The 25,099-nt window shown below is 35.7% G+C and overlaps 4 protein-coding genes across 4 annotated transcripts; 2 read left to right on the forward strand and 2 right to left on the reverse strand.

Moving 5' to 3' along the window:
* The first annotated feature begins 3,108 nt into the window (after positions 1 to 3,108).
* Positions 3,109 to 5,924, forward strand: LOC112281466 (uncharacterized). Its single transcript, XM_024518019.3, has 4 exons — positions 3,109 to 3,663; positions 3,973 to 4,068; positions 4,247 to 5,026; positions 5,177 to 5,924. The coding sequence occupies exons 1-4, from the start codon at positions 3,449 to 3,451 to the stop codon at positions 5,367 to 5,369; spliced, it is 1,284 nt and encodes a 427-aa protein (XP_024373787.1). The 5' UTR covers positions 3,109 to 3,448; the 3' UTR covers positions 5,370 to 5,924.
* A 1,157-nt stretch (positions 5,925 to 7,081) lies between these two features.
* LOC112281467 (uncharacterized) lies at positions 7,082 to 9,963 on the forward strand. The gene is made up of 2 exons (XM_024518020.3): positions 7,082 to 7,869; positions 9,622 to 9,963. Exon 1 carries the CDS (start codon positions 7,103 to 7,105, stop codon positions 7,766 to 7,768), a length of 666 nt encoding a protein of 221 aa, XP_024373788.1. The 5' UTR covers positions 7,082 to 7,102; the 3' UTR covers positions 7,769 to 7,869; positions 9,622 to 9,963.
* Positions 9,964 to 16,714: 6,751 nt separating this feature from the next.
* Positions 16,715 to 17,687, reverse strand: LOC112280834 (putative phosphopantothenoylcysteine decarboxylase). The gene has a single exon (XM_024516705.3). The coding sequence runs from the start codon at positions 17,685 to 17,687 to the stop codon at positions 16,968 to 16,970; it is 720 nt and encodes a 239-aa protein (XP_024372473.1). The 3' UTR covers positions 16,715 to 16,967.
* On the reverse strand, positions 16,715 to 18,905 carry LOC112280835 (uncharacterized). Its single transcript, XM_024516706.3, has 3 exons — positions 18,591 to 18,905; positions 18,068 to 18,172; positions 16,715 to 17,879 (listed from the first exon to the last, which is right to left on the reverse strand). The coding sequence occupies exons 1-3, from the start codon at positions 18,633 to 18,635 to the stop codon at positions 17,766 to 17,768; spliced, it is 264 nt and encodes an 87-aa protein (XP_024372474.1). The 5' UTR covers positions 18,636 to 18,905; the 3' UTR covers positions 16,715 to 17,765.
* Between the last annotated feature and the right edge of the window lie 6,194 nt (positions 18,906 to 25,099).

Consider the following 25,099-nt stretch of genomic DNA (forward strand, 5'->3'; position numbering starts at 1 on the left):
TTGTCTCTTTCTGAAATCTGAATGGAAAAGATCACACACACACACATATGTATATATATATATATATATATATATTCATTTAAAAAAATATGGAATCTGTGAGTGTAACAATATTTACATTTTCTTAATAATATTTTCAAAATAAAAAAATCACCAAATATTTAATCACTATATTTTTACTTCACACAGGTCTACTGCCGCGGGCCATTTTTTTCCCAAATGAAGATAAATATAAAAAGGAAAAGTAAATCAAAATTCTAAAAGAAAAAACTTACATCATTTGAAACAGACAAAAAGTAGAGCAATCTTCTTAAATGCAATCTGAAGAGCATGGCAGTTAATGTCGACACGTGGCCTTATCCCTGACAATAGACCTAAATTCCAGGTTCAATTTGGTAAATAAATGAGCAAGGTATCAATGCTAGTTTCATACTTTACATTCAATACAAGTCCCACATCAAGTTTTTTTTTTTGAAAAAGTAAAAGCTTGGAAGGGTTCTTCCAAATACAAAGTGGTCATTATATAAATGCCGCGGGTCTAGCCGCCACCGCCGACGCGCGGCGGACGCTGGCTGCTGCCTGGAAGTAGCGTCTCCACGGGTTTGTGGTCGTAGCGCCGGAGCACCACAAAACCAAAACGGCACGGTAGCCGCACGCGACGCGCGATGACGAAAACGGACGAGGAATAGGACCGAGGCATTCAAAGGGCATGGCTTCATGGAGGCAAGAGGAGGCAGGAGGGCGAGGGAGTGGTGTTGCAGCACGGCGCTGTCGAGCCCTGGCGAGGTGGCACAACAGCGGTGATGGTGCATTGTCAGTTAGAAGGTGATGGATTCAAGCCCCGCGAGGAGCAGCAAGGCCCATGCTGCGAATGCTGGATGCATGGGGCTGCATTGGAGGAGGAGCAATTGGCCCACGCCCTGATCATTCACCACCCATGTGGGCCTGCTGCTGCTCCCGATCCACGGTGCCTTTCTCATGATTAAATACTGCCTCGAAATGCGAGTCGCTTGAGTGAGCCGCGCTCCGTGAATTCAACCTCGCTGCAATCATTATCGTCATCAAAGACATTTCATTCTTATTTTCGTGTTTTTCAAAATTGGGTCATCGCCGTAGATCTTGCGACGATGCAGCGACTTCGACTTCCGCCCGCAACTGTGAGTTCGTCGGCTTTGTTTCTTTCCTCCATGCTGCCCCTCCTTTTTAAGACTTGTCTGTCTTTCAGTGCTCGTCAAGGTGTTGCGAACTAGACCCCAGCTTCGGTGGAGCGCAACTTTCAATTTCACATTCCAGTCTACTTTACTTGCGAATGCATCTAACTTTTACACCACGCCGTAAAACTTTGCATATCTAAAACTAATCCTTGTCAAGTTTAATGATTTACGAAAACAGTTTTACAATATTACATAGATGTTTTTACAGACATGGGTATTTTTTGGCAAGTGCTAAAATTTTACGTGAGGACATATAATCGATTTGTTTAAATGCACAAACAACAAACGGTTGGATGAACCTTGACTTGAATTCATGTCTTGATTCATGAATGGAGAAGGGAATCAACTGTTCCTGGCCTAAAGAGACAAAAAAAGGAAGCTTAAAAAACAGCCGCTGGATTTCAATCACTGACCTCTACTTGTCCAACTGGAGTTTTTTTATTTATTATTATTATTATTATTATTATTATTTCATCGAGGCTTCCTTCACATTATGTGGAATTCACCCTTCCGAGCTATTTCAGAGCAGGTCGCGGCAAAAATTCGCAGTAGTAACTTGGGGGACCCATCCCTGCGCAGGAGGGCAAATCTTTCGCCCTCCTGGGTGTCGTTCACGGTCAGAGCACGACCACTCCGTAATCTAGTACCAGATTGGATGGATGTAATCCATCCAATCACATTCAGGACAGTGCCCGTGTCCTTCCTTGGCCGCTTGTCTTTCGATGCAGTTAAGACTCTGGCGGTGGCTGCTGGCTAAAATTAGATTTTTTGGATTGTAAAATTTTATAAAACAACTTATTTTTGCTTGTGATTTTTTTTAAAATTTATAATACTAGAGAAAAACCCTTAGTGCTGAGAAGAAAGTCACCTTTAAATTTTTCACACAAGATAAAATACAACACCGAATGATAATACATTTCTAAGTAATATTATAAAGTACTTATCTAACGACTCACATGAATAACATATTTAGAAGAAATTTTTACAAAAATGCACTCAGTAATTATTTTCTCCAATTAATTGGTTTATATTCTTTCTATAGCATTGCCTTATGCATCACAAATTTCAGCTAGAATCAAAGAATTTTGATATGGTGTGCTGGGCAAGGATCAATTTTTTGACAGTCGACAAACATAGCAATGTAGGCTTCACACATACATTTGCATGGAAATAAAGTTGTATTGAACAGAAATGAAGTTTCTCAGGGTAGATTTTTTATTTTATTTTGGCTGAAGCAAAATATCAAGTCGTACTTGATTGGGACTATTATTATTATTATTATTACCAGTTTGAATATTATCTCGCCATTTCGATTTGGGAATGAATGAAAAAAATGGATAAAATGACTAAAATCAATCAACTACCAAAATGCCAAAAACTCCACTTTATGTTCCAAAAATCAGCTAATAGAGCACAGTTCGTTGAGGGACAGAACTAGGGCAGAACAGTATAGTGGATGAACGTGAAAAGAATGTACATTCATCCAATATGGGGGGTTCCCTCTGCTGCCCGTGTGTGACACACAACAGCAGCAACACACAAGCGTCGGCAGAATGGGACTGACTGACTGACTGGCTTCGTTACAAACTACTCCCCTACCAAACAAATCAAAGCAAAGCAAAGCGCTACACACGACACAGGTCGATTTATAATAAAAATTGGGGTGGGGGATTTGTGATGATGCAACTGAGCTTGTTGTTTACTTGGCAGGGTGGTAGGACCAGGTGCAGGCTCCACCTGCCCATCTACCTACCAAGTGGACACTACTACTTCTACTACTGTGGTATCGACCGGACTAACTAGCGCTGGCGGAGGAGAAGGAGGAGGAAGCAGCGTATCGCTCGCGAGATTACTTAGATACTGCTCGTGTATTCCCCGAATGACACTTACGCCTCCCCCTTTCTCAGCGTTTGGGCTTGCAACTCTCGTCCTCAAGGGGACTTGTTCAATCGAGTATATTGGGGGCGATTTTCGGAGCCTCGGACGTGGCTTGCCTCGCACGCATACATGCCCTGGCGCAAGTTGGCCGCGTTGCGTTGTCGCCAGCGTTAGAACGTATTTGGATTCAGTCTGATCGACGAATTGGTGATTTGGGGTGGTGCGCTGTGGGGGTAGTGGATGTAGTTGGAGCCGGTTAGTTGAGGAGAAGTAGTGAGGGTGCGTGTGTGTGTGCGCGGGAGGAGGAGGTTTGTGTGCTGTGTTGGGTGTTGTGGGGGTGTGTGTTGAAGTTGAGAATGTTTCTGGAAGTGCACAAAAAGGTTGGTATGGTAGGAGGGGTGGAGAATCACAAACGTGCTGCACTCGACTTTGTTGCTGAGCTCACAGGTTCACCGCGTGCCGTGAATGACAAGCGTGCTTCGGAACACAATGAAGGCCTTCTGCACGCTGACGAGCTTCCTGTGCCCATGTTCGGTGTTGACATGAACATGCGCTGTACCGTCTGGAATAGGTGAGTAGTCTTGTTATAGTGCGTCCGTTTTTGTGGTTTGAGAGGGACCTGAGTCCTGCTTGAGCGCGTCACATCATGCCTAGATCATGACTCGTCCTGGATACAGCAAACTGAAGTGATGGTCACCGAGGATCCGAATATTGCTCAAGCTTATTTATCGACGAGTTTGCCTCATTTGTTTTAAACGTCCGCTACTCCTAGATAGTGTTGAATTTGAGGATCTCTGCGTTTCGCTTCCTGCTGAGTGGCTTCTCGTCCTTGCACATCGGCAACATTCTAAGGAGGGTCGTGTTTATTGTGATGCCACAGACGTGCAACTGACGCCACCGGCTGGAGTGAAACCGAAGTATTTGCTATGCCCAAGTTTACGGCCTCCTTGTTCAGCAACCCGTCGGCTTCTGATAAGTAAGTGCAGTGTGCCCAGACCTTTTCGCTCCTCCTGCTTCCTACTCTTTCAATCTTTTGACATCATTGACCTGTAGCACGCAATAACTGTGTTCGGGCCCTTGCATTTGAATCATTGCTAAATAGTCCAGTTTCATCATTCAAATTTCTAACCTTTCTGGAGTCTTCCGCTCGGCAGGGATTGCGAAGATATTCTGAGGGCTGCTCTTGAGGGCCAGGACACCGTTCAGGAGGTTTGGAATCTAAAGACCAAGTGGGGCAAGAATCTCAACGCAGTCCTCTTTGCAAATGCGCGCGAAGACGGTATGGGAGTTATTTGCGTAATCATGCCGCTGAGTCCACAAAGCATCGAACAACCAGCCATGAAATTGGACTGCACAGTGGACGCGATGTGTAATCTCAGCATTCTGGACTTAGAGGAGGAGCCGCAGAACAACTGCGAAAGTCCTCGGGGTAGCGAGGATCTTTTCTTGGCTGCGCTGGAGCAACCGCTCTCTCCATACTACGGTGAGGTGAGGGACACCATTTACATGTACGGTGACCCAGCGAATACCGTCTATGAGGCTGAAGGCTCTTCAATCTGCTCTCAAGATTGGTGCAAAAGCGAGCAGAGCTCCGAGACCTTACGTGGCGCAGGCAACAGCTTGGGACGCAGCAGCTTGACCCAAGCAAGAGCAATGGTTGTGGACTCTAACGTCCGGGGCCGCAAGTCACTCAGTCTCATGCTTGAGCGCTGCGGCTTCGAAGTCTCGTGCGCAGTGAACGGGGATGAGGGCTTGTACATCTTCGAGCAGAGCATGCAAGATCCCGAGGGCTTCTCGATTGTGTTCGTCAACCTTGACGGTGCTCGGGCCGACAGTTATGCTCTGATCCGGAAGCTTCGGAGCATGGAATCTAGTTGCTGCAGCGCAAACATCACGACCCGAGTTGTTCTGGTGGCAGTCACAGATCTCGACAGGTAGTCATTTGTTCTTTCACAAGTCCTGTGAATCGATCCTACATTGCTATTCTGCGCATGTTACCGTGCCACAGCTATACGGATCTGTTTGCTTTGTAATCCACTGTACTGGGGCTATTTTAAATTGATCATTCTGAGTGGTTGTCCCAGATGGCAAAGCTCGAACCAGAAGGACGACATTTCTGCGGGACTGGACGCAATCATAAACTACCCTTTGCGAGTGCAACAGTTGCGCGGCGCTCTGAAATCGTTGGGTGTTCAGATTGACCACCTCGATCTCGCCAACAAGTCCCCGCGTGCGTCATTCAATTCCTGGAACGACCCCCTCATCCTCGCTAGATAGCATGGCCGACTTATGTTCCTCTCATCCTGTAGTTGTATTCTTTGATTATTTCCTAATCAAAAACTTAAACAAAAACGAATCGTTTTTAGTTCTTAGACTAGAATAGCACACATTTAAAAATTTCCATCTGGTTTCTTCCATCTTTTAAGCGAAGTAAACCAGCTCGGAGAGTCCTCACTCTTTTGCAGTGTGACGTTTAGTGGATGCTCGTTCGCAGAACTCAGAGTCAAATTTTTAGGGGAAGGCTACCTGGGAATAGAGTCCAATGCTTCGGTTTGTTGTCACGAGCTGGCTTTATCGGCACATATTTAGCTAGAAATTCCAGTTGTATTTCATAGTCGTGATTTCAAGATTGATGATCTGCCCATCGCCGAGGGTACTCATCATTTGTGTCAGTACAAGAAAATCTACCACATCCGGATGGCTGAGAAGAGTAGCTATTCAGAGACTAGCCATCTGTGATGCTTAATGTATGTAAGACTACATATTCCACCTTAAAAAGAAGATATGAATAACACGGCCATCTTTGAGGTCCCAATTTACGCCTGTACCAAATATGGTCCTGCACCCAACGATGTGGCATGATGCTCTTATCAGCTGTTCGTAGGCGACATGTAAAACTGAAATTGAGACCTGGTCTCCAATGCAATCGCTCTAGTTGAGTAGTCGAGACTGCAAATCTTTGACTTTACAGCGATTGTATCTAAGCACCTACAGATCACCCATCTTTGAAAGAGATGGGCTGCCGCTGATAGCGAATGGTGCCCAGCTCGTCAAGAACTGCTCGAAACACGAGAAGTTATGGCCGCTTTCTTCACAACAGAGGAGCAAACACTTATTTTGTGTGTGTGAACTTTTTTCGATTCTTCCAGCGTACAGTTCTGCACTTCGAAAATGAGTCACCACTGTTGATCATCCCCTTGCATTGTAAAATGTGCCAACTGTGTAATGGTTAGCAGGACCCACTTCCAACATGGTACCTGCCTCTTGTCCTGAAGAGAATCCTTTCCTAATAACCCGTTGACAAGATAATGCTCTTTTCGTCTTTGGTAGCTTGCAGGAATCCTACAAGATGATCTGTGGACCACATATGGAACTTGCTGTGTACGGGTTCTGCTGTGTCCAACTGCCGGTCTCAGGTTGCCTCTCCGAACTAGCCATAGTCGGCCGTGTCGGAATCACATGAAACGCCGAATTGTGATGTTGGCTATGGATCAAAAAAGAGGTTCAACAAGGGCTGCTGTCTTAACATCACGGTTGGTGAGGTAGCTCAACATCGTACTGTTCTCAAAATCACTGAGATGATGCTGATTATACCAATCTGCATACACATGCTTGAAGTTTCATAAAATCTTCTTAATAACACGGCGACAGGGAGTTCATTTGTTGTTTGTTTGGTAAACTTCAAAACTTGAGTGACTTTGCGATTTAGTTTCTTTAGTAGATGTCACTCTAAATGTAGCTGCAACTTTCGTGCAGGAAAGTTTTGAGGAAATGACAATGATAATGTATAAAAAACATCAATTAGAAATAAAGAAAATGGTGCACACTTGCACACCTGCGACTGTAGCAGTCACAGGTATAAATGCCTAACCTGTCGACCTAAGCACCGAGTGATCCAATGTGATTTCCGGATCTAGGTTTATTCTACGACATTCGTCATAGGCAGATGCGAGGAGGATGAATATTCTAACATCCCTCCTTGCTACAAAGTCATCTGCTGAATTGTGACGATGGAATCTATTGCAACCCCTAATTTTATACTGGCATGTTTGATTGTTTCCAGAGGAGTGAAAGTGAAGAGAAAAGGAAGATCCACAGGGTTTTGGATAGATGGAGGTCATGGAGTTCACCATAGTTTGTTCCCATTTGTGTTTATGAGCGTTTTCCCGCAATGCTTCAATTATACCTCCTCCAACATAATTTTCTGGCTAGTCCTATTTGTTTTGTTTTCGGTGACCCTAGGTCAGTTTTCTGCACCTTGTGGAGATGATACGTTTGAGGAGGAGAAACGAGGAGATGTTGGCCTTGGCGATGGAATCGAGGAGAATTCGGATTCTTGTTCTCAAGAATCATTTTGTGTCGGGGAATTTCAGAATTTTGATGTTTCCTTTATGTCTTCCGAGGATGATGTTGCAATTCTGAGAGTGAATGTCCCTGGGGACAATTCTACTTCAGTTACTCTTGTACAAGAACATAATCACCATAAATTCAGTTGTGGCAGAACTTATCCATTTCGGAACTTGCAGCTATCAAAGGATCTTCCTTCATCGGAGCAACTGAATTGTGAGATCATTCAGTCCCCTTGTACTCTTGTATCAGTGGCCGTTGATCCTGTGCAGGGTGACTGGAGATCTATGGCAATTCCAATGTCAAGATTGAGATTCAAGAAGTCGTGAAGAGTTTTGTGCCGGAGAGAGCTATCATCCAGGAGATGGTCGAGGAGCTTCAAATTTCGGCGACTTGGTTTTGTGGTATTTTGATGGACATTCTTCATGAGGTGATTGTTCCAAATCTTCTACTTAATCCTAATGTTGGTGATGATCTTTTTTGTGTCTTGCAAGCCTTGAGATTGTTGTTGATAGATTGGGGTAAATGGCTAAAGGAGACTGAAATGTTTCCTGGAATAGGGAATAGACAGCAGGAGGTTGATACTAGTGAAACTACAGAGTGGAAATTATTGATAGAGGCTTACCTGTATGAGATGAGAAGGCAGAACTAGGTGAATTTCAGCTAGCTGAATTAACAACTAAGATTGGGCATCTTTGATCGACTTTGATGGACATGATATTTAGATTAGTTCTGATTTTTTTGAACAGTCCTCACCCTAGAGGCTTGGTAAAAATGTCTGCAACTTGGTCTAGTGAGGGCACATAAATTAATCTTACTTCCCCATTTCAATTCTTTCTCTAGTAAAATGATGATGAGTTGCAATATGCTTTGTCCTTGAATTGATACTTTCCTTGCTATTAGAGTAGATGTGCACAGGTTTTGGAATTTTGAGGCCAAAATCTTTTATGAGTTTGTGCAACCAAGTTGATTCTCTAGTTGTTGATGACAAACCCATGTATTCAGCTTGAGAGGAGGATAGAGTTATTGTAAGTTGTTTTTTTTTTAAAAGACATGTGTCAGAGTTTGCTCCTAGCATGAACACAAAGCCAGTGGTTGACCTCCCTCCTACCCAATCCCTTTCAACATATCCTAAATTTTTTGAAGTTAAATGAGTAGGATAGAGGATGCCATAATTTAGAGTGAGTGCAATATATCTTAATATTCGTTTGTAGGTAAAAGGTGTGAAGTTTGAAACTTCATCGTGAAGTGGCTAACAATGCCAATGGAGTATGATGGATCTAGTTGAGAGTGGGCAAGTTGTATGAGTTTTCCTACTATGGATCTATAGTGAATAGGATCCACTATGTCTTCATGCATGTCAAGGCTAAGTTTGAGGCATTCTACCATGGGAGTGGAGACTGATTGACGACCTTTAACACCAAAATGTGGAATTACTTGGAGAGCATAGCTTCTTTATGTCATAAGACTGAAATTATCATAGTGGAACTGTGATGATTTCAGCCTTAAGATAGAGTGTAAGATCACTTTCTTTTAACTTAGACATTTCAAACTTTGATTCAAGTTGTTGTTTGAACCAGCTTATCCATTTGATGCAGTTTCCTATGAAGAAAAGATCATCCACATATGAGATTTTTTTTCTCATGATCAATGACATAAAGATTGTAATCTCCTCCTTTTGTGAATCCTTGGCTATGTAGAAATGAGTCAATCTTGTCATATCAGACTTTAGGTGCTTGGGATAATCTATAGAAAGCCTTGTGTAGATGACATACTAAATGCTCTTGTCTAGGATTTACAAAACCTTGAGGTCTCCATGAAGAAAAACAGTCTTCATGTCTATGTGCTAGAGTTGCCATTTATGTTGTGCTGAGAGTGCTAGCAACATGCGTATGGTTCCCCACTTAACTACTGGAGCAAAAGTTTCCTCATAATCCAAGCCTTCTTTTTGTTCAAAACCTTGAACTATCAGTCTTGATTTTTTCTTCTGGGAAGTGCCATTTGCCTTGATCTTGACTTTGTATACCCATTTGATGGAGATTTCATGGTGTCCTGGAGGTAATGGAGTGAAGGACCAAGTTTTGTTGTCATTAATTGATTTGATTTCTTTTCTCATGGAGTCGTGCCAACCTGTATCCTGAGCTGCTTCCTGAAAAGATGTGGGTTTGATCGGGAGGTCCAGGAGCTTGCAAAAGTAGTCTTGAAGCCATGTGGGTCGCTTCGAGGTGCGCTTGGTCTGTAATGCAGAGTCTGCACTGTGGCTGCTGGAACCGCGGTGCTCAGAGGGCCTTGTTGATTCATCAACGTGAAAGGATAAATCGTTGATGGCGTTTGGAGTAGGCCATTTGTCCAATACATCAAATTCAGTATGATATGGTGAGAAGTTACTTGTCAATGGTCGACTAGAGGATGCTCCTGACTACTCAATTTAATGCAGAGTAGTTGGTTGTAATTCTTTTGTTGTTGCCACTCTGGATTGTAGGCTCGAGTTAATATTATCCATGTAAAACTGTGTTTTTGATCAGTTGCCGCGGTGTTTGGTGTCGGTGAGGCAATACATGGCGATTGTGCATGTGTTCGAAGTTGCACAGCGTCTTAATCGTCTGATAGTGATAGAGCAGCATAAGATATAAACTATTATAAATTAGAAAAATTAAAAAATCGGACATGATGTCTAATATTTTTTAAAATACTTAAAATATTTTTAATATAATTATTAGTAATTTATTATAATTTTTATTCCATTGATACAATAAAATTATAAATATAAATTAGAGTGAATTCAAGACTTAAAATTAGCATTCTCAGATTAAAAATCAACTTTCACTTTAATTTTTATTTTATATTATTTATAGTTTTTTAAGCCATTTTTTTATAAAAGTTTATATATTAAATTTTTCATTAGGTACAATTTTATCATAAATAGATGCAAATAATAGACTTCATCTTATTGTCTTTCATTCAAATAATTTTCAACATTTGAGATTAAGTATAAGATCTATAACAAAGAATTTCTTATTATTATGAATGCATATTAAAGATATCATTATTTTTTAGAAAAAACTCCTAATCTAATTAAAACTTATAACTATTACTAAAATCTTGGGTATTTCATACGAAAATTTATTTTAAATTATTAAAAAGTCTATTAGAGCATATTTTTTTATAATTTGTATTTAATATTATATATTTTTCTAAAAAACAAGAAGACTTATGAAATTTAATGTCTAAAAATTATTAACTAAAATCAATAGAAGAAAATACTACATATTTTCAAAAACACATTATATATTTAAAATCATATTTCTTGCATCTTTAAAATATTAGATCAATAGCTATATTTGGTACTATTATTTTTAATAAAGTTTGTTTGATTATGTTATCATACTTTCTTATATTTTACATAAAAAGAATCTTGATAGTGAATTTTCTAAAATTTATTTTTTGTAAAAATTATCTTATAAATAATATTTATATATTTTATAAGATTGAAATTGAATACATAAAATTCAAGCACATCATGACGTCCCACTAGTAGAAGTTTTTGGATATAAAAAACTTAATGTTTTTTTTAAGAGATATTTTTTAGACTCGAATTTGATTTTTTTAAAAAAACATTTGTTTAATCTTCTAACACCTTTTTTTAAGAAGATTTCATGTCATCAAAAATATAGTTTTTTTTTTTTTTTTTAATATTAACCATCATTTGAAAAATATGATACTTATTGAATAGAGGGTTGTATTATACTATTTTATGAAAATTTTGCTAAATATATATATATATATATATATATATATATCCAATTTAATTTATAATTTTTGGTAGAGGTTAAAGAAGTCTATACGATTGGTGACATGGACTCTTTGGTAACATGGAGGTTAAAGAAGTCTTAAATTCAAGGTAATTCCAAATAAATTAGAATATCTTATACATTGGCATATATATAAACTTTATAAACAAACATAGAAGTTATATGATAATCTTAAAAATAAGTTAAAAATATTTTTATTTTATTTTATTGATGATATCTATCAAAAATTTACATAAAATATTAAAAATAAATGATATAAATCTAGAAAAAATAAGCTAAAAGTTCAAATTATGGAATTTTTTTGCAATATAAAAAATTAATAGTTAGAAATTTTATCTTCAAAATTGTCATTTGTAAATTATCAAAGGAAGACTTAGATAGTCTTATTTTTCACAACATTAGAATCAAGATCAATATCCTCAATAAAGATATATTTTTCATTCAATAAATGATAAGACATAATATGTTTAATACCACAATCTTAAAAAAAAATCTTTTTGTTTAATGATACTATCAAAAGTAGGTGCTGTATTTAATAGCATTTAAAATATTTTTTTTAAACGTAGTTTGAAGCCTTGAATTAAAAAAAATAATAATTATATGGTATTTTTTTTCCTTTCATATAAAAAAATTAATGGTTTAAAAGGCCATTAACTATCTTTCTATGGAATATAGATTACATTTCATTACTAATATTTTTTGATGAATCTTAAACTTCATTAATCTATAAAGCAACTTTAGTGTTGTTTATAGAACTTATCTTCAAAAATGGTCGTTATATAATAGATTTCTATATTATTTAGATAAATATAAATAAACAGAAATAGATAGCAACATATTAGATAGATGATATCTTTTTAAAAAAAATTTAAAGAAGTTTTTCAAAGAAAAGTGAGATATTTAGTTTTTTGTCAATAATTCATGTATTTATTAAAATTCCATATATAAGTTTTTTTCTTTTTTGAAAAGTTCTAATAGAAGCAACTTACAATTTGATACTTGAATCATAAACTTTGTGGTGATAAAGAAGCTTTCTTAAAGCATTTTAAGTAGCTAGTATATATGGACATAAGAATGATATCATCATCAATCTTGTCAATACTTTTTTTTTATATAGTAGTCTTTATTCAAGACTTTCTAGTCTTTTGGAAATAGCTATTTTAATTATTTTCTATCTTTATCTCTTTTTTCTTTATTTTCTTTATTTCTTATTTAATAATATGTGAATGTAGTATATTTTAAATTTTATTTAGATTTATATCTTTGATAGTTACTTTGATTTGAAAAGAATCAAATAGTATCTTAAAATTATATTTTATCTTAAATAAAATAGAATTTATATATCTATAACTAAATATGAAAATATGTTTTACTTAATTTTTAATATATTATTGTATATGCATGTATTAAGCCAAGATTTTATTTTTAAAAGTCCAAAGAATCTATGAATTTGTTATATCAAAATTTACACATTAATAAAAAAATTCTCACATCATAGAAGAAAGCACAAGAAAAATAAGAAGTAGAAGAAAAAATTTTCTTTACTTAAAAAACACCAAAATATTTTAAACAAAAATAAAATAAAATAACATTCTAAAGTTGATAGAATCATCTATTTTTTTAAAGACTTATTAGAAATTATGAGTATTAGATCGAAACCAAATATTTTATTAAAAAAAGATGCTTCTTAAAAAATATTGAAATAGAAGAGAAAAAATAAAAATAAAAATCTTTTATATTAAGACTTTGAAAAATTGATACATTTAGATCATAATGTTATCTACTTCTTTAATGTATAGAAAACATATTAGCATAAATAATCTAATAGAATAATATTGAATGGAACCATAATTTTTATGCCTCTAACTAGAAGATCTTAAAATTAATAATATTGAGATAAGAAAAAAAATTATACATAAAAAAGAAATATTTTGAATTAAATATCAAAATAAAAATTTAAAAATTGAGTAGTTCAAGTTGGTATATAATCCAAAAATTTATAATAATAACAAAAAAAAAGAGATTGTAAAGATAAAATATATGAGCATTCTAATTGATCATTTTTTAAAAGTTATTATTTTATATAGTCTTATTATTTTATAATCTTAATATTATAATTTAGGTATAAATATATATACATACATATATATGTATATACACATACATACATATATATTAATGTGAATTTAAAGGATTTAATAATATTATAAAGAAGCTATTTGATGCTATTTTAAAAATGAACAATTGATTGTAGTAAATGAAGGATAATATTTGAAATTTATTTTTAAAAGAAGTTCATGAAATTAAATCCTATAAATAGTAGATTTTGAAATAAATAGTCAATATTCAAGTCAAATAGAACATAATCTATATATATATATATATATATATATATTATATGAATATTATAATTATAAGGTGTCTATCAAGTCTTCTTTAATTTACAACTTTTATTTGTATAAGTAATTTTTTTCTCTCCAATCTAGTATAATAATCCATCTATAACTTAAATTGATTAGTTGAGAAAAATAATATCAACTAATAAAAGATATAAAATTACTAATATAAAAAAATAAATTTCATTTAAGGTAAAATTATCCAATAAACCAAATGAACTTCTCTACAAATGAATTTTTCTATAGGTGAACTTCTTGTAGGCAACGTTTCTTTTACAATATTAATAGCATTCATTCATATTAAAAAAAATATCCTTTCGGAATTCATCCACTACTTATGTCTTATTAAAACTTTATAATTTTTTTTGGAGAAATTAATGGGACAAAAAAAAAGAGAAGTTTTTTGCCATCTATGCTATGATTAAGCTCCTTTATATTACAAAGTCTACACATTTCTAAATGTACATGGTATTGAAAGGCTTGCAACTTAAGCTATGTTGCTAAGAATCAAGGACACTTAGCAAAGAATATTAGATGTTTGGCTATAATAAACTTCTATAACTTGATTAATTTTAAATAACAAATAAGAGAAATATTGAGTTATCATTATAGAACAAAATTAGTGGAGACATGAATATCAAACAACTTAGGTTATTAAATTATTAAATATTAAGTAATAGATAGATTATTATATGTTAATATATGTTTTTTAGTCTTTGGTATTTTTTTTTTATGTTTTATAAAGAACTGATTTCATCATAGAATAATCAAGTATTAAGTTATTTTATTTAGTTATTTATTTATTTATGTTATGATATGTTTTTATTAACTAAATAATCTTAAATTATAAGATTCTAAATTTTTAAACAATAAGATCCTATCTTAAATTTTAATTATATTAAAATTTATTTTAGATAATATTAATTAGAGCCAATAAATCAATCATTCAAATATTAATTTTTTAAAAAAATACTGATAACTTTTTATTTAAAGTTGAATAATTTAATTTATCTAAATTAGATTAATAAAATTTATCATTTTAAATTATATGTACATAATCAAAATAATATGTGTAAAAAGTTGATAAAGCCACATCTCTTCTTACCATTTTATGATTGATTTTGTCCATCCCAATCTTTGTCTCCCATTCCCCTTCCTTATTCCATATCTTTCTGCAATCTGTTGAAGCATTTATTATTCCTTGTTTTATGGCTTGCCCTTTATGAAATCCCCTTCACCACTCAATCTCTAAACCTGAATTACTTATCCTAATAATAATAATAAGAACTTATTATTGTATTAAAGGAAAAAGGAAGAAAAAATTAAAAAAATCCTTACAATACCTCCACATCTACCACCTCCCTTTAAAAGGAGTTCTACAAAAAGCATGTTCCCATTGGGAGGGGGGAGGGGAAGGTGGGATGGAAGACAACGAATAAGTGAGGAGAAGAAAGTCATAGGACTAAAAATGGAAGACAAAGAGAAGGATAGACAAATTCAATCATGACATGGCAAGATGGGAAGTAGCTTTAATAGCATTAGAATGTAACTTTATCAACTCCCTATATATATATATATATATATATGTATATTATTCCTTCTTTTGTTGCTTTAATTTTTATTTATTTTTTAAAAAACAATTATGTAAAAAGAAGAATTATGTTATCTTACCACTTAGAAGAGTCTATTTATGTAGAAGCCCTCTTTAAAAGGCGTAGTTTAAAATCTTATCAAGGTTTTCTACTTGATAAAGATTTTTTTTTTTTTTTTTTTTTTCAAAGTTCTAACTTTTAGAAATAATATAATATAGAAAAATCCATGAAATAGTTGAAATCATTCTACTATTACAAGTCTAAACATCTCAATTTATATCTTAATTTTGATTACTAAAAAAAATAAAAAGATATTTTTTATTTTTAGTTTTATTTTTAGCAATTTTTGACACAACTTTGTATGATTTTTAAGAGCAACCTCTTGAAATGGACCTAATAAATCATCCATGAGACAACACTATTCATGCCATGTAGGAAAGATATGTATACTACCTTATTTTTTCTTCTTAGGGTCTTTAAAAATAAAGCCAATCAATTAATTTTTTTTTTTTAGTTTCAACTAATCAAAAGATTTAAAAGTTGTGGCCTCTCACTTCATCACCTATATTGATTGGTGTACAAAACTCTTACTTTTAGAAACCAATGTCTATACTTTAACATTCACAATAATATAATTCAACTATAATTTAATTGCATACAATACAATTGAGGTACCAAGGAAATCTCACACCATCATGAATCTACTCCCAGATTGGACACTTGAAGAATGAAAACTTGACGGTAATGTTTATCTACATGCATATTCACAAATGTCAATTACTACTTCAGCAATGGTCGATGAGGGATTCCATTCATTGAGCGTAATTGCCCTCCCACTGCATCATAGTGCAACAGCATTCTATTTCTGCCCAGTTGTGTCGCAACTCGAAATGTTACTGTGAGAGTGGCATACATGAGTTCTTTTTGGCGTGGTCCCTTTTGGAAAGGAATAGATATTAATTTGACAGTTTCAACTCATAGGATCACTCTATGCGCTACTATGGGCTTAAGTTCGAAGTCGTCTTCAGAAGATCCTTGGCTTATCACCCAAAAACCCAGCTATTACATCTACCCAAGATGCATAAGATCAAGATATGGACGCAGTGATCCATACTTCGGATTACAGCAGTGAGCTCCAATCGTTTCTAAGATGCATTTGACAATACCTCCGTTTCCACGGAGTGCGACAGTCCGACTTCAAAATTTAGAATATTAAACAGGTGCTTTCCAATCGCAAGATCAGCTCTATGAAAACTGGAAAGCTGGACATACCAGATGCCTAAACCTTTTAAAGACTGAGTGATAATGCGCAACACAATGGCCAACAAGAACTACTCATTAAACACCACTTTCAATGAGGTCCTATGGTCAATTACAACACAGAAGCGTTGCAAGATTCTAAAAAGGATGCAACATGAACACGTCCTCAGAAGTTCAAATACGAAAGCGAAGATAAATCTGTAGGCATTCTACACTTGTTGTCAACATCTTATCAAACATTTTCGTTAAACAGTTGCGAGGAGACATTCAGCCTCGACCCATGTTTCACACGTGCAATATGGCTACTGAAATCGAAATTTACCACGACTGCAATGGATACCGAAGTCAAGGTTCACAATTTTGGTGCCAAAACCTGAAAGTTGATGGAAATTGACGCATGAAATATGCAAAAAAGAGAGTAGTGGGGAATCTGCGAGAGAAGAAATAGAACTACACCCTGACAAACACTCAGATGCCGCGAGGTGGTGCAGGAAGGGACTGGAGAACGGGGTCAGTGATTAAAGCTGACAATCTCATCGCGGCATCGATAGTTGCAGGTTCCGCCATGGCACCGTTCCCCGTGTCCCCACATGCCAGCTTCTTAGAAATTGGTGGAATAACCACTACGCCCAGATCCTCGAGTGCTGTTAAGTGACGCACAGTAAAAGGACTCGTCCACATGAATGTGTTCATTGCAGGAGCAACGAACATAGGCTTCGAGAAATCCCAAGCACGCACAATGCATGTCAGGAGATTGTCACATAAGCCCCCTGCAACCTTTGCAAGAGTGTTTGCAGAGAGAGGGGCAATGAGCATGGCATCAGCCCACTTCCGTAACTCTATGTGAAGCACGTTGTCCCCAATACGGCTCCAGCTAGACCACTCGTCTTCGTCTGTATACAACTTCACGGTTGCTGGCAAGCCTTTCTTGTCAACGAAATGCAAAGAAGGTTTCGTTGCTACTGCTCTTACTTCGGCCCAATCTGATAAGCTGTCTGCAAGGATGCCAAATTTGATTGCAGCTACACTCCCACTAGCTGCCAGAATAATGCGAGGTTTCCTATTATTAATCCGTGCTTCCCAACCAGTTGCGGAAGGGGTCTCCAGCACTGCAGCTTCGGTCTCGGGAATATCAGGCAGTTTCTCCCAGTTCGTGACATCATTTGCATCTGATGGCACAGACTCCATCTATAACAATCTTGTTGTGGTATGACAACTCTGATAACACGATATCTGATAACCAAGTAGCTGCACTCGACCCCACGATTATGCAGAGGCAGGCGTGGTGGACTCGGAGGCGACCTTTGCGGCTTTGCTAGCTTTAAGCTTCTCCTTGAACTGCTTGCTTGCCTCGAAATTCGCCTTCCGTTTCATTTGCTTCTGCAGATAAATAGGCCCAACGACAGGATACAGACCATTAAATCTGAAATCCTCGGTACAAAATCCACCATTGCTCCCAAATACTCATTCACTCATCGAAACTTACAAGGCTCTGTTCAATAATCGATTCTGACTTCTTCAATATTGTCAAACTAAGATCACAAATAGCATAAGGTGTGGGATCACACCTCTTCTCGAAAGCACTTGTCCAATTGAATTTTCAGGTCGTTGCACGCTCCAAAGAACTTCAGGAAAGGGTGGTCCTCATGACATTTCTTGAAATTCACAATCAGCTGTCATATCCGACCAACATCCACTCGTCAGCAGACACACCACAGAGTGTCATCCAGCACCCACGGCTGAAAAGAGGACAAATCTTCCAATAACATCAAAATAAAGACACGAACATGTTGCAGCTACTTGCAGAGGTAACCAGAAAACGTTAAAGAACGATCAAAGAGAATCGCGACCTGGAAGAAGCAGGCAGACTAAAGAAGTAGAAAGGGAAAAAATAAGAAAGAATGGAAACTGGGGCTTTCTGTACTTAAAACATGCTCTCCAACCTCAACTCCCGGTCACATCGCATCACAATACATAACACATTCCGTCGCAGAAAAACACTACAAACGTAAACATAACAGTCTAGCACACGCGCGCGCGCGAGAGAGAAAGAGCGCGAGAGAGAGCTAGAAGTCAGATGTTAAAATGTACCTCAGCACACGCTGGGTGCTTGTGCAAAGTAAGAGGAGGATGCATTGGGTACACTCAAAAGAAAGCTATGCAACCCTCCGGACAAGCTAACTTCCCCAGCTCCTATGCGCATGCACTGGCCGTGGAAGGCGGAATCGCCAGAAGAAGCGACGAGCAAAGCAACTCTGCGGCAGGCAAACTCCTTAAAACCTACTCCACGAGAATGAAAAAACATAAACTCTTCAATACGATCGCCGGACCCTCGACCTAAGTGAAGGACGGTGGGGGGAGGGGCATTGGCGACGCCTTCCTTCGGCGCAGGCTGGATGCCCTCTTCGCTTGATGTGGGCGGCTAAGGGGGAAGCAATGGCCACGGGCACCAGAGTTCCCCGTTGAGTTCGATGACCGAAGACCGTGTGTTCCCCTTGTCCCAGAGGATCAGTAAAAGTCGTGTTCACATTCGACGTGAAGCATCTCCTCGAACACCCATTCAACCAAAGATTTTGAATATGATAGAAATATAATCATTTTTAGTCATGTATTTTTTATTTTTTAAACAATTATAGATTTTTTAATTGGGCAATGCACAATGATATGATTCTCATCTACAATCTAAAGTGATTTGAGTGTCAATTTAAACTCTTTTTACAATTAATTCTAAATATCATAATAGATATTACCTGAACACAAAGTGTCAAGGACAAGAACATGATAAAAAAAAATAAACAAGTAAGACTTCTCTCAAAGAAACATGACAAAATAGAAATAACTTGATATGTATATTAAGAAAGAAACTGGAATGGCTATTATCAAAAGCCAAGAAAACTAGAGACCCTTGAAACTAGACTGGAAGCAAGAAAGGAGTTGATAAGAGTGAAGAAGGCTTCACTCTTGTCTCTATATATACTATCTAACTAAGGGCTACGTTGTTGGGGTAGAGAGAGTTTGCCTCAAGAAAGTACTGGGCTTCTGGCTGCCATTAAATGCTCAATTAAGTCTAAGATATAAAAGTACCAATTTTATATATATAATATTTTTTCTTTTTGGACAATTACATCAAAACATAAGCGCAAGTACCAAAAAAACACCCAAATGTATGATAACGTATCTTAAAACCTTATATATCCTTATGAAAAATGTTTCTCAAACTCCAACAGGTCATATGTCACGATCACACCATCCAAACAATCCTAAATTTTTTAAAAGTACTGATATAATTTCAAAAACTTCTACAAAAAATTCAACTGCAAATTCATTACAGATCTTGAAATATCACCAAAATCCTAACAATAGCTTTAAACCTTAGCTTATATACACCCATGTGCTATTTTCTTCATGTCTCAAAAAATAAATATTAAAATACCATGAAACTTTGATCTATAGCTTCTTAACCTAATAACTCACACTTATAAAAATTTTGAGCCAAAAATTCATCCAAAAACTCAAGATATGGCTCCAACCATTACTATCAACAAAATGACTCACTTACTGCCTTTGAATTACATGTATTGTCTTCAATGCCCTATAACTCTTTTATCTAGACTTTGAATTTATCAAACAATATATGTAAAATATAGTTAAGAAAGTGTTCTCTCTAATTCTAGTCACCGATCTTTCATTGCTCTCCGTATGCATATGTTATGCTTCAAAGAGTGATAGTAGATATAAATTTGATAACTTAACTTTGAACACATGTGTCTCCTTCATAAAAACTCGAAATCACACAAACTCATTACCCAAATTATACTCAAAATATTGAACTTGCTGACCTTAGCCTCCAAAGCTCGGATGACTTTGAAAGAAAAACCCTAATCCCTAATAAGGCCTCCAGTAGCTTCCTTGAAGTCCATTGGGTATGGCCTTTGACTAATAGGAATGAAGATTTTCATTTCTTTCCTTCATCCAACCATTCCTTACTTTCATCCCTTCCAATAAGCCTCTTATTATTTATGAATTTCTTCTTTAGATTTTAATCTCTTTTCAAGGCTCTATACTAAATATTTAGGTTCTATAATATTTTTTTTGAAATGATATAACTAAAAAGATAAATTTAAAATAAAGTTTCTTAAATCCACTCTCTTTAAATTAATCTATTTAACCATTTGAACATACACCAAGACTAATGAACATATTATATGTTCTAACTAAATTTTATATATTATAAGCTTTTACAGTACGACAACGTGGCGACGTTCTACAAGACCTCCAAAATGTGTTGATTTTGTTGGACACATGCCTTGACTTACAAGGCAAGTTTTTCTATGTGTGGGCCATATGGTTAGCTTTGTCTTCAAGCTAACAACATGTGTGGCACATGGCCAACTTGTTGACCATGTTTCTAATCCAAAAGGTCAATTCAAGACACCTATAAAGTCAAAGCAGTGTCTATAAAGCTTCTTGGAAGCTTCTATAGCAACTACTATAGAATTAACTTACTTTTATCTACTTTTACTTATTTCTACTTATTTATACATATAATTATTGGCTTACATGCATATGTCCATGATATTATCCTCCCTTCTAGGGACAAGTTCTATGAGGAGCGGCCATCATATGTTAAGGAAATCTATGATGCGACGAATTGTATTCGCCACATACTCTGATCTTTATTCTCTTCAAAGATGATTGATAAGGCCTTTCAACCATTGGAAGTGTCCCATACCAGGGCAAAAGGACCACCCAATTATTTGATCGTTGTTGAGGCCTTCATAACTTCCTTCGAATAAAATATTTGAAACACCATCAAGAGTTGTTCCTACCTCTAGTAAAATCACCAAACATCGGGAGTCCCTTCCAAGGTCGTGATACCAAACGCATTGTATCTCGCCATCTATTCGAGAAAGAACATGTCATTCTTGAAGATCTTCAAGTCAATTATATCGTCTTGAAGGTTGTGACAATCATAATGTCTCGTCCGGTAAGTCAGCAAACGAAGGCTCTTAAGTCAAATCCACTGGTTGTTGGTTCTCCATCTTCTCACTGTCACAACTATAAAGAAGCTACAAACAAGGATTGAAAGTAGAATGTTATCTTACTAAGATCTTGTTTCTTTTATGAAGAAGATTTTCATCTTGATTTTGATGGATGTCATTGATGAAAAGTTTCCACCGCCTTTGTTGCATTTGCAAGATTCTTTACAGGCCCTCATGTGCGTTCACTAATATCATATCCACACTAATGGATAAGATATTCTAATTTATTTTGGCACTGCCTTGAATCTAAGACTTCTTCCACTTCAAACTCTTCATTATTATCCACTTCTATAAGAAGAGGTGGAGCTTGTCTTCTTCTTGATATGTCCATTGTCTTATATGATTAAAGAAGAGACACGTGGAATACTGGATGGATTTTCATTAACTCCGATAGGTATAAACGATATGCAATTGGATTGATTTGTATAGAAATAAAAAATGGTCTAAATCTTTGATAGTCCAACTTGTCACAAGGACGAGTGGTCTTGATATTGCGACGAAGTAACCATACCTTATCACCCATGAAGAGTGGTGGTTGTTCCTTTTGATAGACATCCGCATTGACCTTTTGTTGTTCTTATACTTCTTTTAATTGTTCCTTCATCATTATATGTAGCTCTGACAAATGAATTGCCAAATCTTTCGAAGTGAGATTATCAACTTTTGAAAAGTTAAAAGTATCAAGTCATGGATGATAACCATAATTGGTAAAAAAAAGTATTTGTTTTATAGAAGAATGTACCGTATTATTGTAAACAAACTGTGCCAATGACAAAAGAGTTGTCCAATCATCTTGTTGGTAGTTAATAATACATCTTAAATACTGCTCCAAAACTTGATTAACATGCTCTCTTTATCCATCAATTTGAGGATGGAATACCAAAGATAGTTTTATATCCACTTTTAGAATCTTGAAAAGAATCCGCCAAAATCTTGATACAAATTGAATTCCTCTATCTCATATACTATCCTTGGATAATCCATGATAGTGATAGATATTGTCAAGAAAGAACTTAGTTGTTTCTTCACTTGTTATAGATTTTGTATATGATATAAAATGTACCATCTTGGTAAAATAATCTCATATCATGAATATAGAGTCATAAAAACCTGAGATTGGAAGATCCGTAATGAAGTCCATAGAAATAGAAGACCATGGTTGTTTTGGAATGGGTAATGGCTGAAGAAGTCTGTAAGGTCGATGACAAGGAGTTTTTGATCTCGAGCAAACATCATAAGATTGTACAAAATCTTTGTTTGTTTTCCACATTTGGGGCCACCAAAAGTCCTTAGATACTAGTTCCAAAGATTTGTTGTACCCAAAATGTCATGTTGTTGGAAAGTCATGATGAGCTTGAGGAAAAAATAATTGAGCTTCACCTTCTAGAACATATAGGCGTCCCTCAAAATATAATAGATTCTTCTTGAATTCAAACTTGGAAGTATCATGAGACTTTGAAGGATTATCCTTAATATCACGAATAAGAAGATTAGAAGATATACATGACTAAACTTGCTTAATGAAAGTTGAATCAACAATTAGTGTTGATTTCATTGTTGGAAGATAAAGATGCTTTAACTTCAAGAGAATTATCCGTTGCTCATCAAAAGCAGCATCTCTTTCCTTTAATACAAGGTAAGATCTTCTAGAGAGTGCATTTGACAAATCTTGTTATTTTTCTAGTCGATAAGTAATCTTGAAATCAAATCTTGACAAAGATATACTCCAACGGACTTGGCGACAATTCAAAACAGGTGCTAACATAAAATATTCAAGGTTCTTATGATCCGTATATACAGTGACTAGGCTATGAGCACTTTCTAGATAATGGCGCCATTCTTGAAATGAATCCATGATTGCAAGAAGTTCTTTGTCATGGATCTCGTAGTTGATCTCGGTTGCTAAAATTTTTTTGGAATGAAAAGCTATTGGATGAAGTTTATCATTTGTTCCCATTTATGACAATATGACACCCAAAGCAAATTTTGATGCATCTGTTTCCATAAAAAAATAGCTTAGAAAAATCGACATTATATAAGATTGGTGAAGAAACAAAGGCTGTCTTCAAAGCTTCAAATGCTACTTTTGCTTCTTGATTCCACTGAAGTTTGTCTTTACAAGTCAAACATGTAAGTGGAGCTGCAACTTGAGAAAAGTCTTTAATGAAGATCCGATAGTAGTTGGTAAATCCCAAGAAACACTAGACATCTCTTACCATTTTTGAGATCTTTCAATCCATAATAATTTAAATTTTCTTAGGATCCATCATAAATCTATCATTTTTTATGATATATCCTAAAAAGTCGACTTCAGTAGTGTGGAATATACACTTTTCTATCTTGGCATAGAGTCCCACATCTCTTAATTTTTGTAATATACGACGAACATGAAGTTCATATTCATTTGTGTTCTTGGAGTAGATTAAAATGTTTCTAGGTAATAGACAATAAAATCATCTAAAAAATCTCAAAAGACATCATTCATTAGATATTGGAATGCTTGTGGTGCATTTGTAAGTTCAAAAGGTATGACGTTGTATTTGAAATGTCCATATCTTATTCGAAATGTAGTCTTCCATTCATCTCTTTCTTTGATGTGTATCAAATTGTATGCTTCTTATAGATCTATTTTTGTATAGATCTTAACTTGATTCAATTGATGAAAGAGTCCATATATCAAAGGTACCGAATACCTATTCTTCATGGTGATTTTGTTGAGTTCTTGACAATCGACACACATCCGCAATAATCTATCTTTTATCTTTACAAATAAAATTGGAGCTCCTGTTGGAGATTTGGAATAGCATATGAAGTTCTTGGCCAAATTCTCTTCAATATACTCCTTGAGTTCAACCAACTCATTTTGAGATAAATTGTAGATTGGTCCAAACGGCAGTTGTGCTCCCTCTTGAAGGTCAATTGAGCAGTCATAGGAGCGATGTTTTGGAAGAGTATCTGCATTCTTCTTCTCAAATACATCTTGAAAATCTTGATATTGGCTTGGAATGTCACTTGAAGTCTTTCTACAAGTAAAAACAAGTGTGGCATAAATGACACAAGGTGATCCTTCTTTTTTGGCATACAAGAAAGCTCTTACACTTACAAATATAGGCTTAATTATACTAGACTTATGACTTTTTACTTGATTAACTACATTCTTAGTTATACTTTCAAAAAAGTCAAGACTACGAGAAGTCGAATCTATTTTAGGCTTATATTTTTTTTAGCCATGATAAACATAAAATGACTAGATTAGAAAGAGATCTAATCATATTAAATATTACAAAGTTACTATGACCATTAGTTGCTATTTCCATAGGAAGGATTTCATGAATTACATCTCTTGAAGACAACGGACGACCATCTATGACTTCTACATGAACATGTTTAGTTTTTTTTATTAAAAATATGTTATGTCTTTTAGCAAATTTTTCATCTAAAAAATATATTGAGGCTCCTAAATCTAGCAAGGTAGAGGCTTTGTGATGTTTAGGTCCTAGAATAATATTTATCGTAAAATATGAAGAGGGTTCTGAGGAGAGGATAGGACCTTCACTA

This window comes from Physcomitrium patens, chromosome 4, assembly GCF_059467195.1.
Source record: "Physcomitrium patens ecotype Gransden chromosome 4, ASM5946719v1, whole genome shotgun sequence".
Taxonomy (NCBI): Eukaryota; Viridiplantae; Streptophyta; class Bryopsida; order Funariales; family Funariaceae; genus Physcomitrium; species Physcomitrium patens.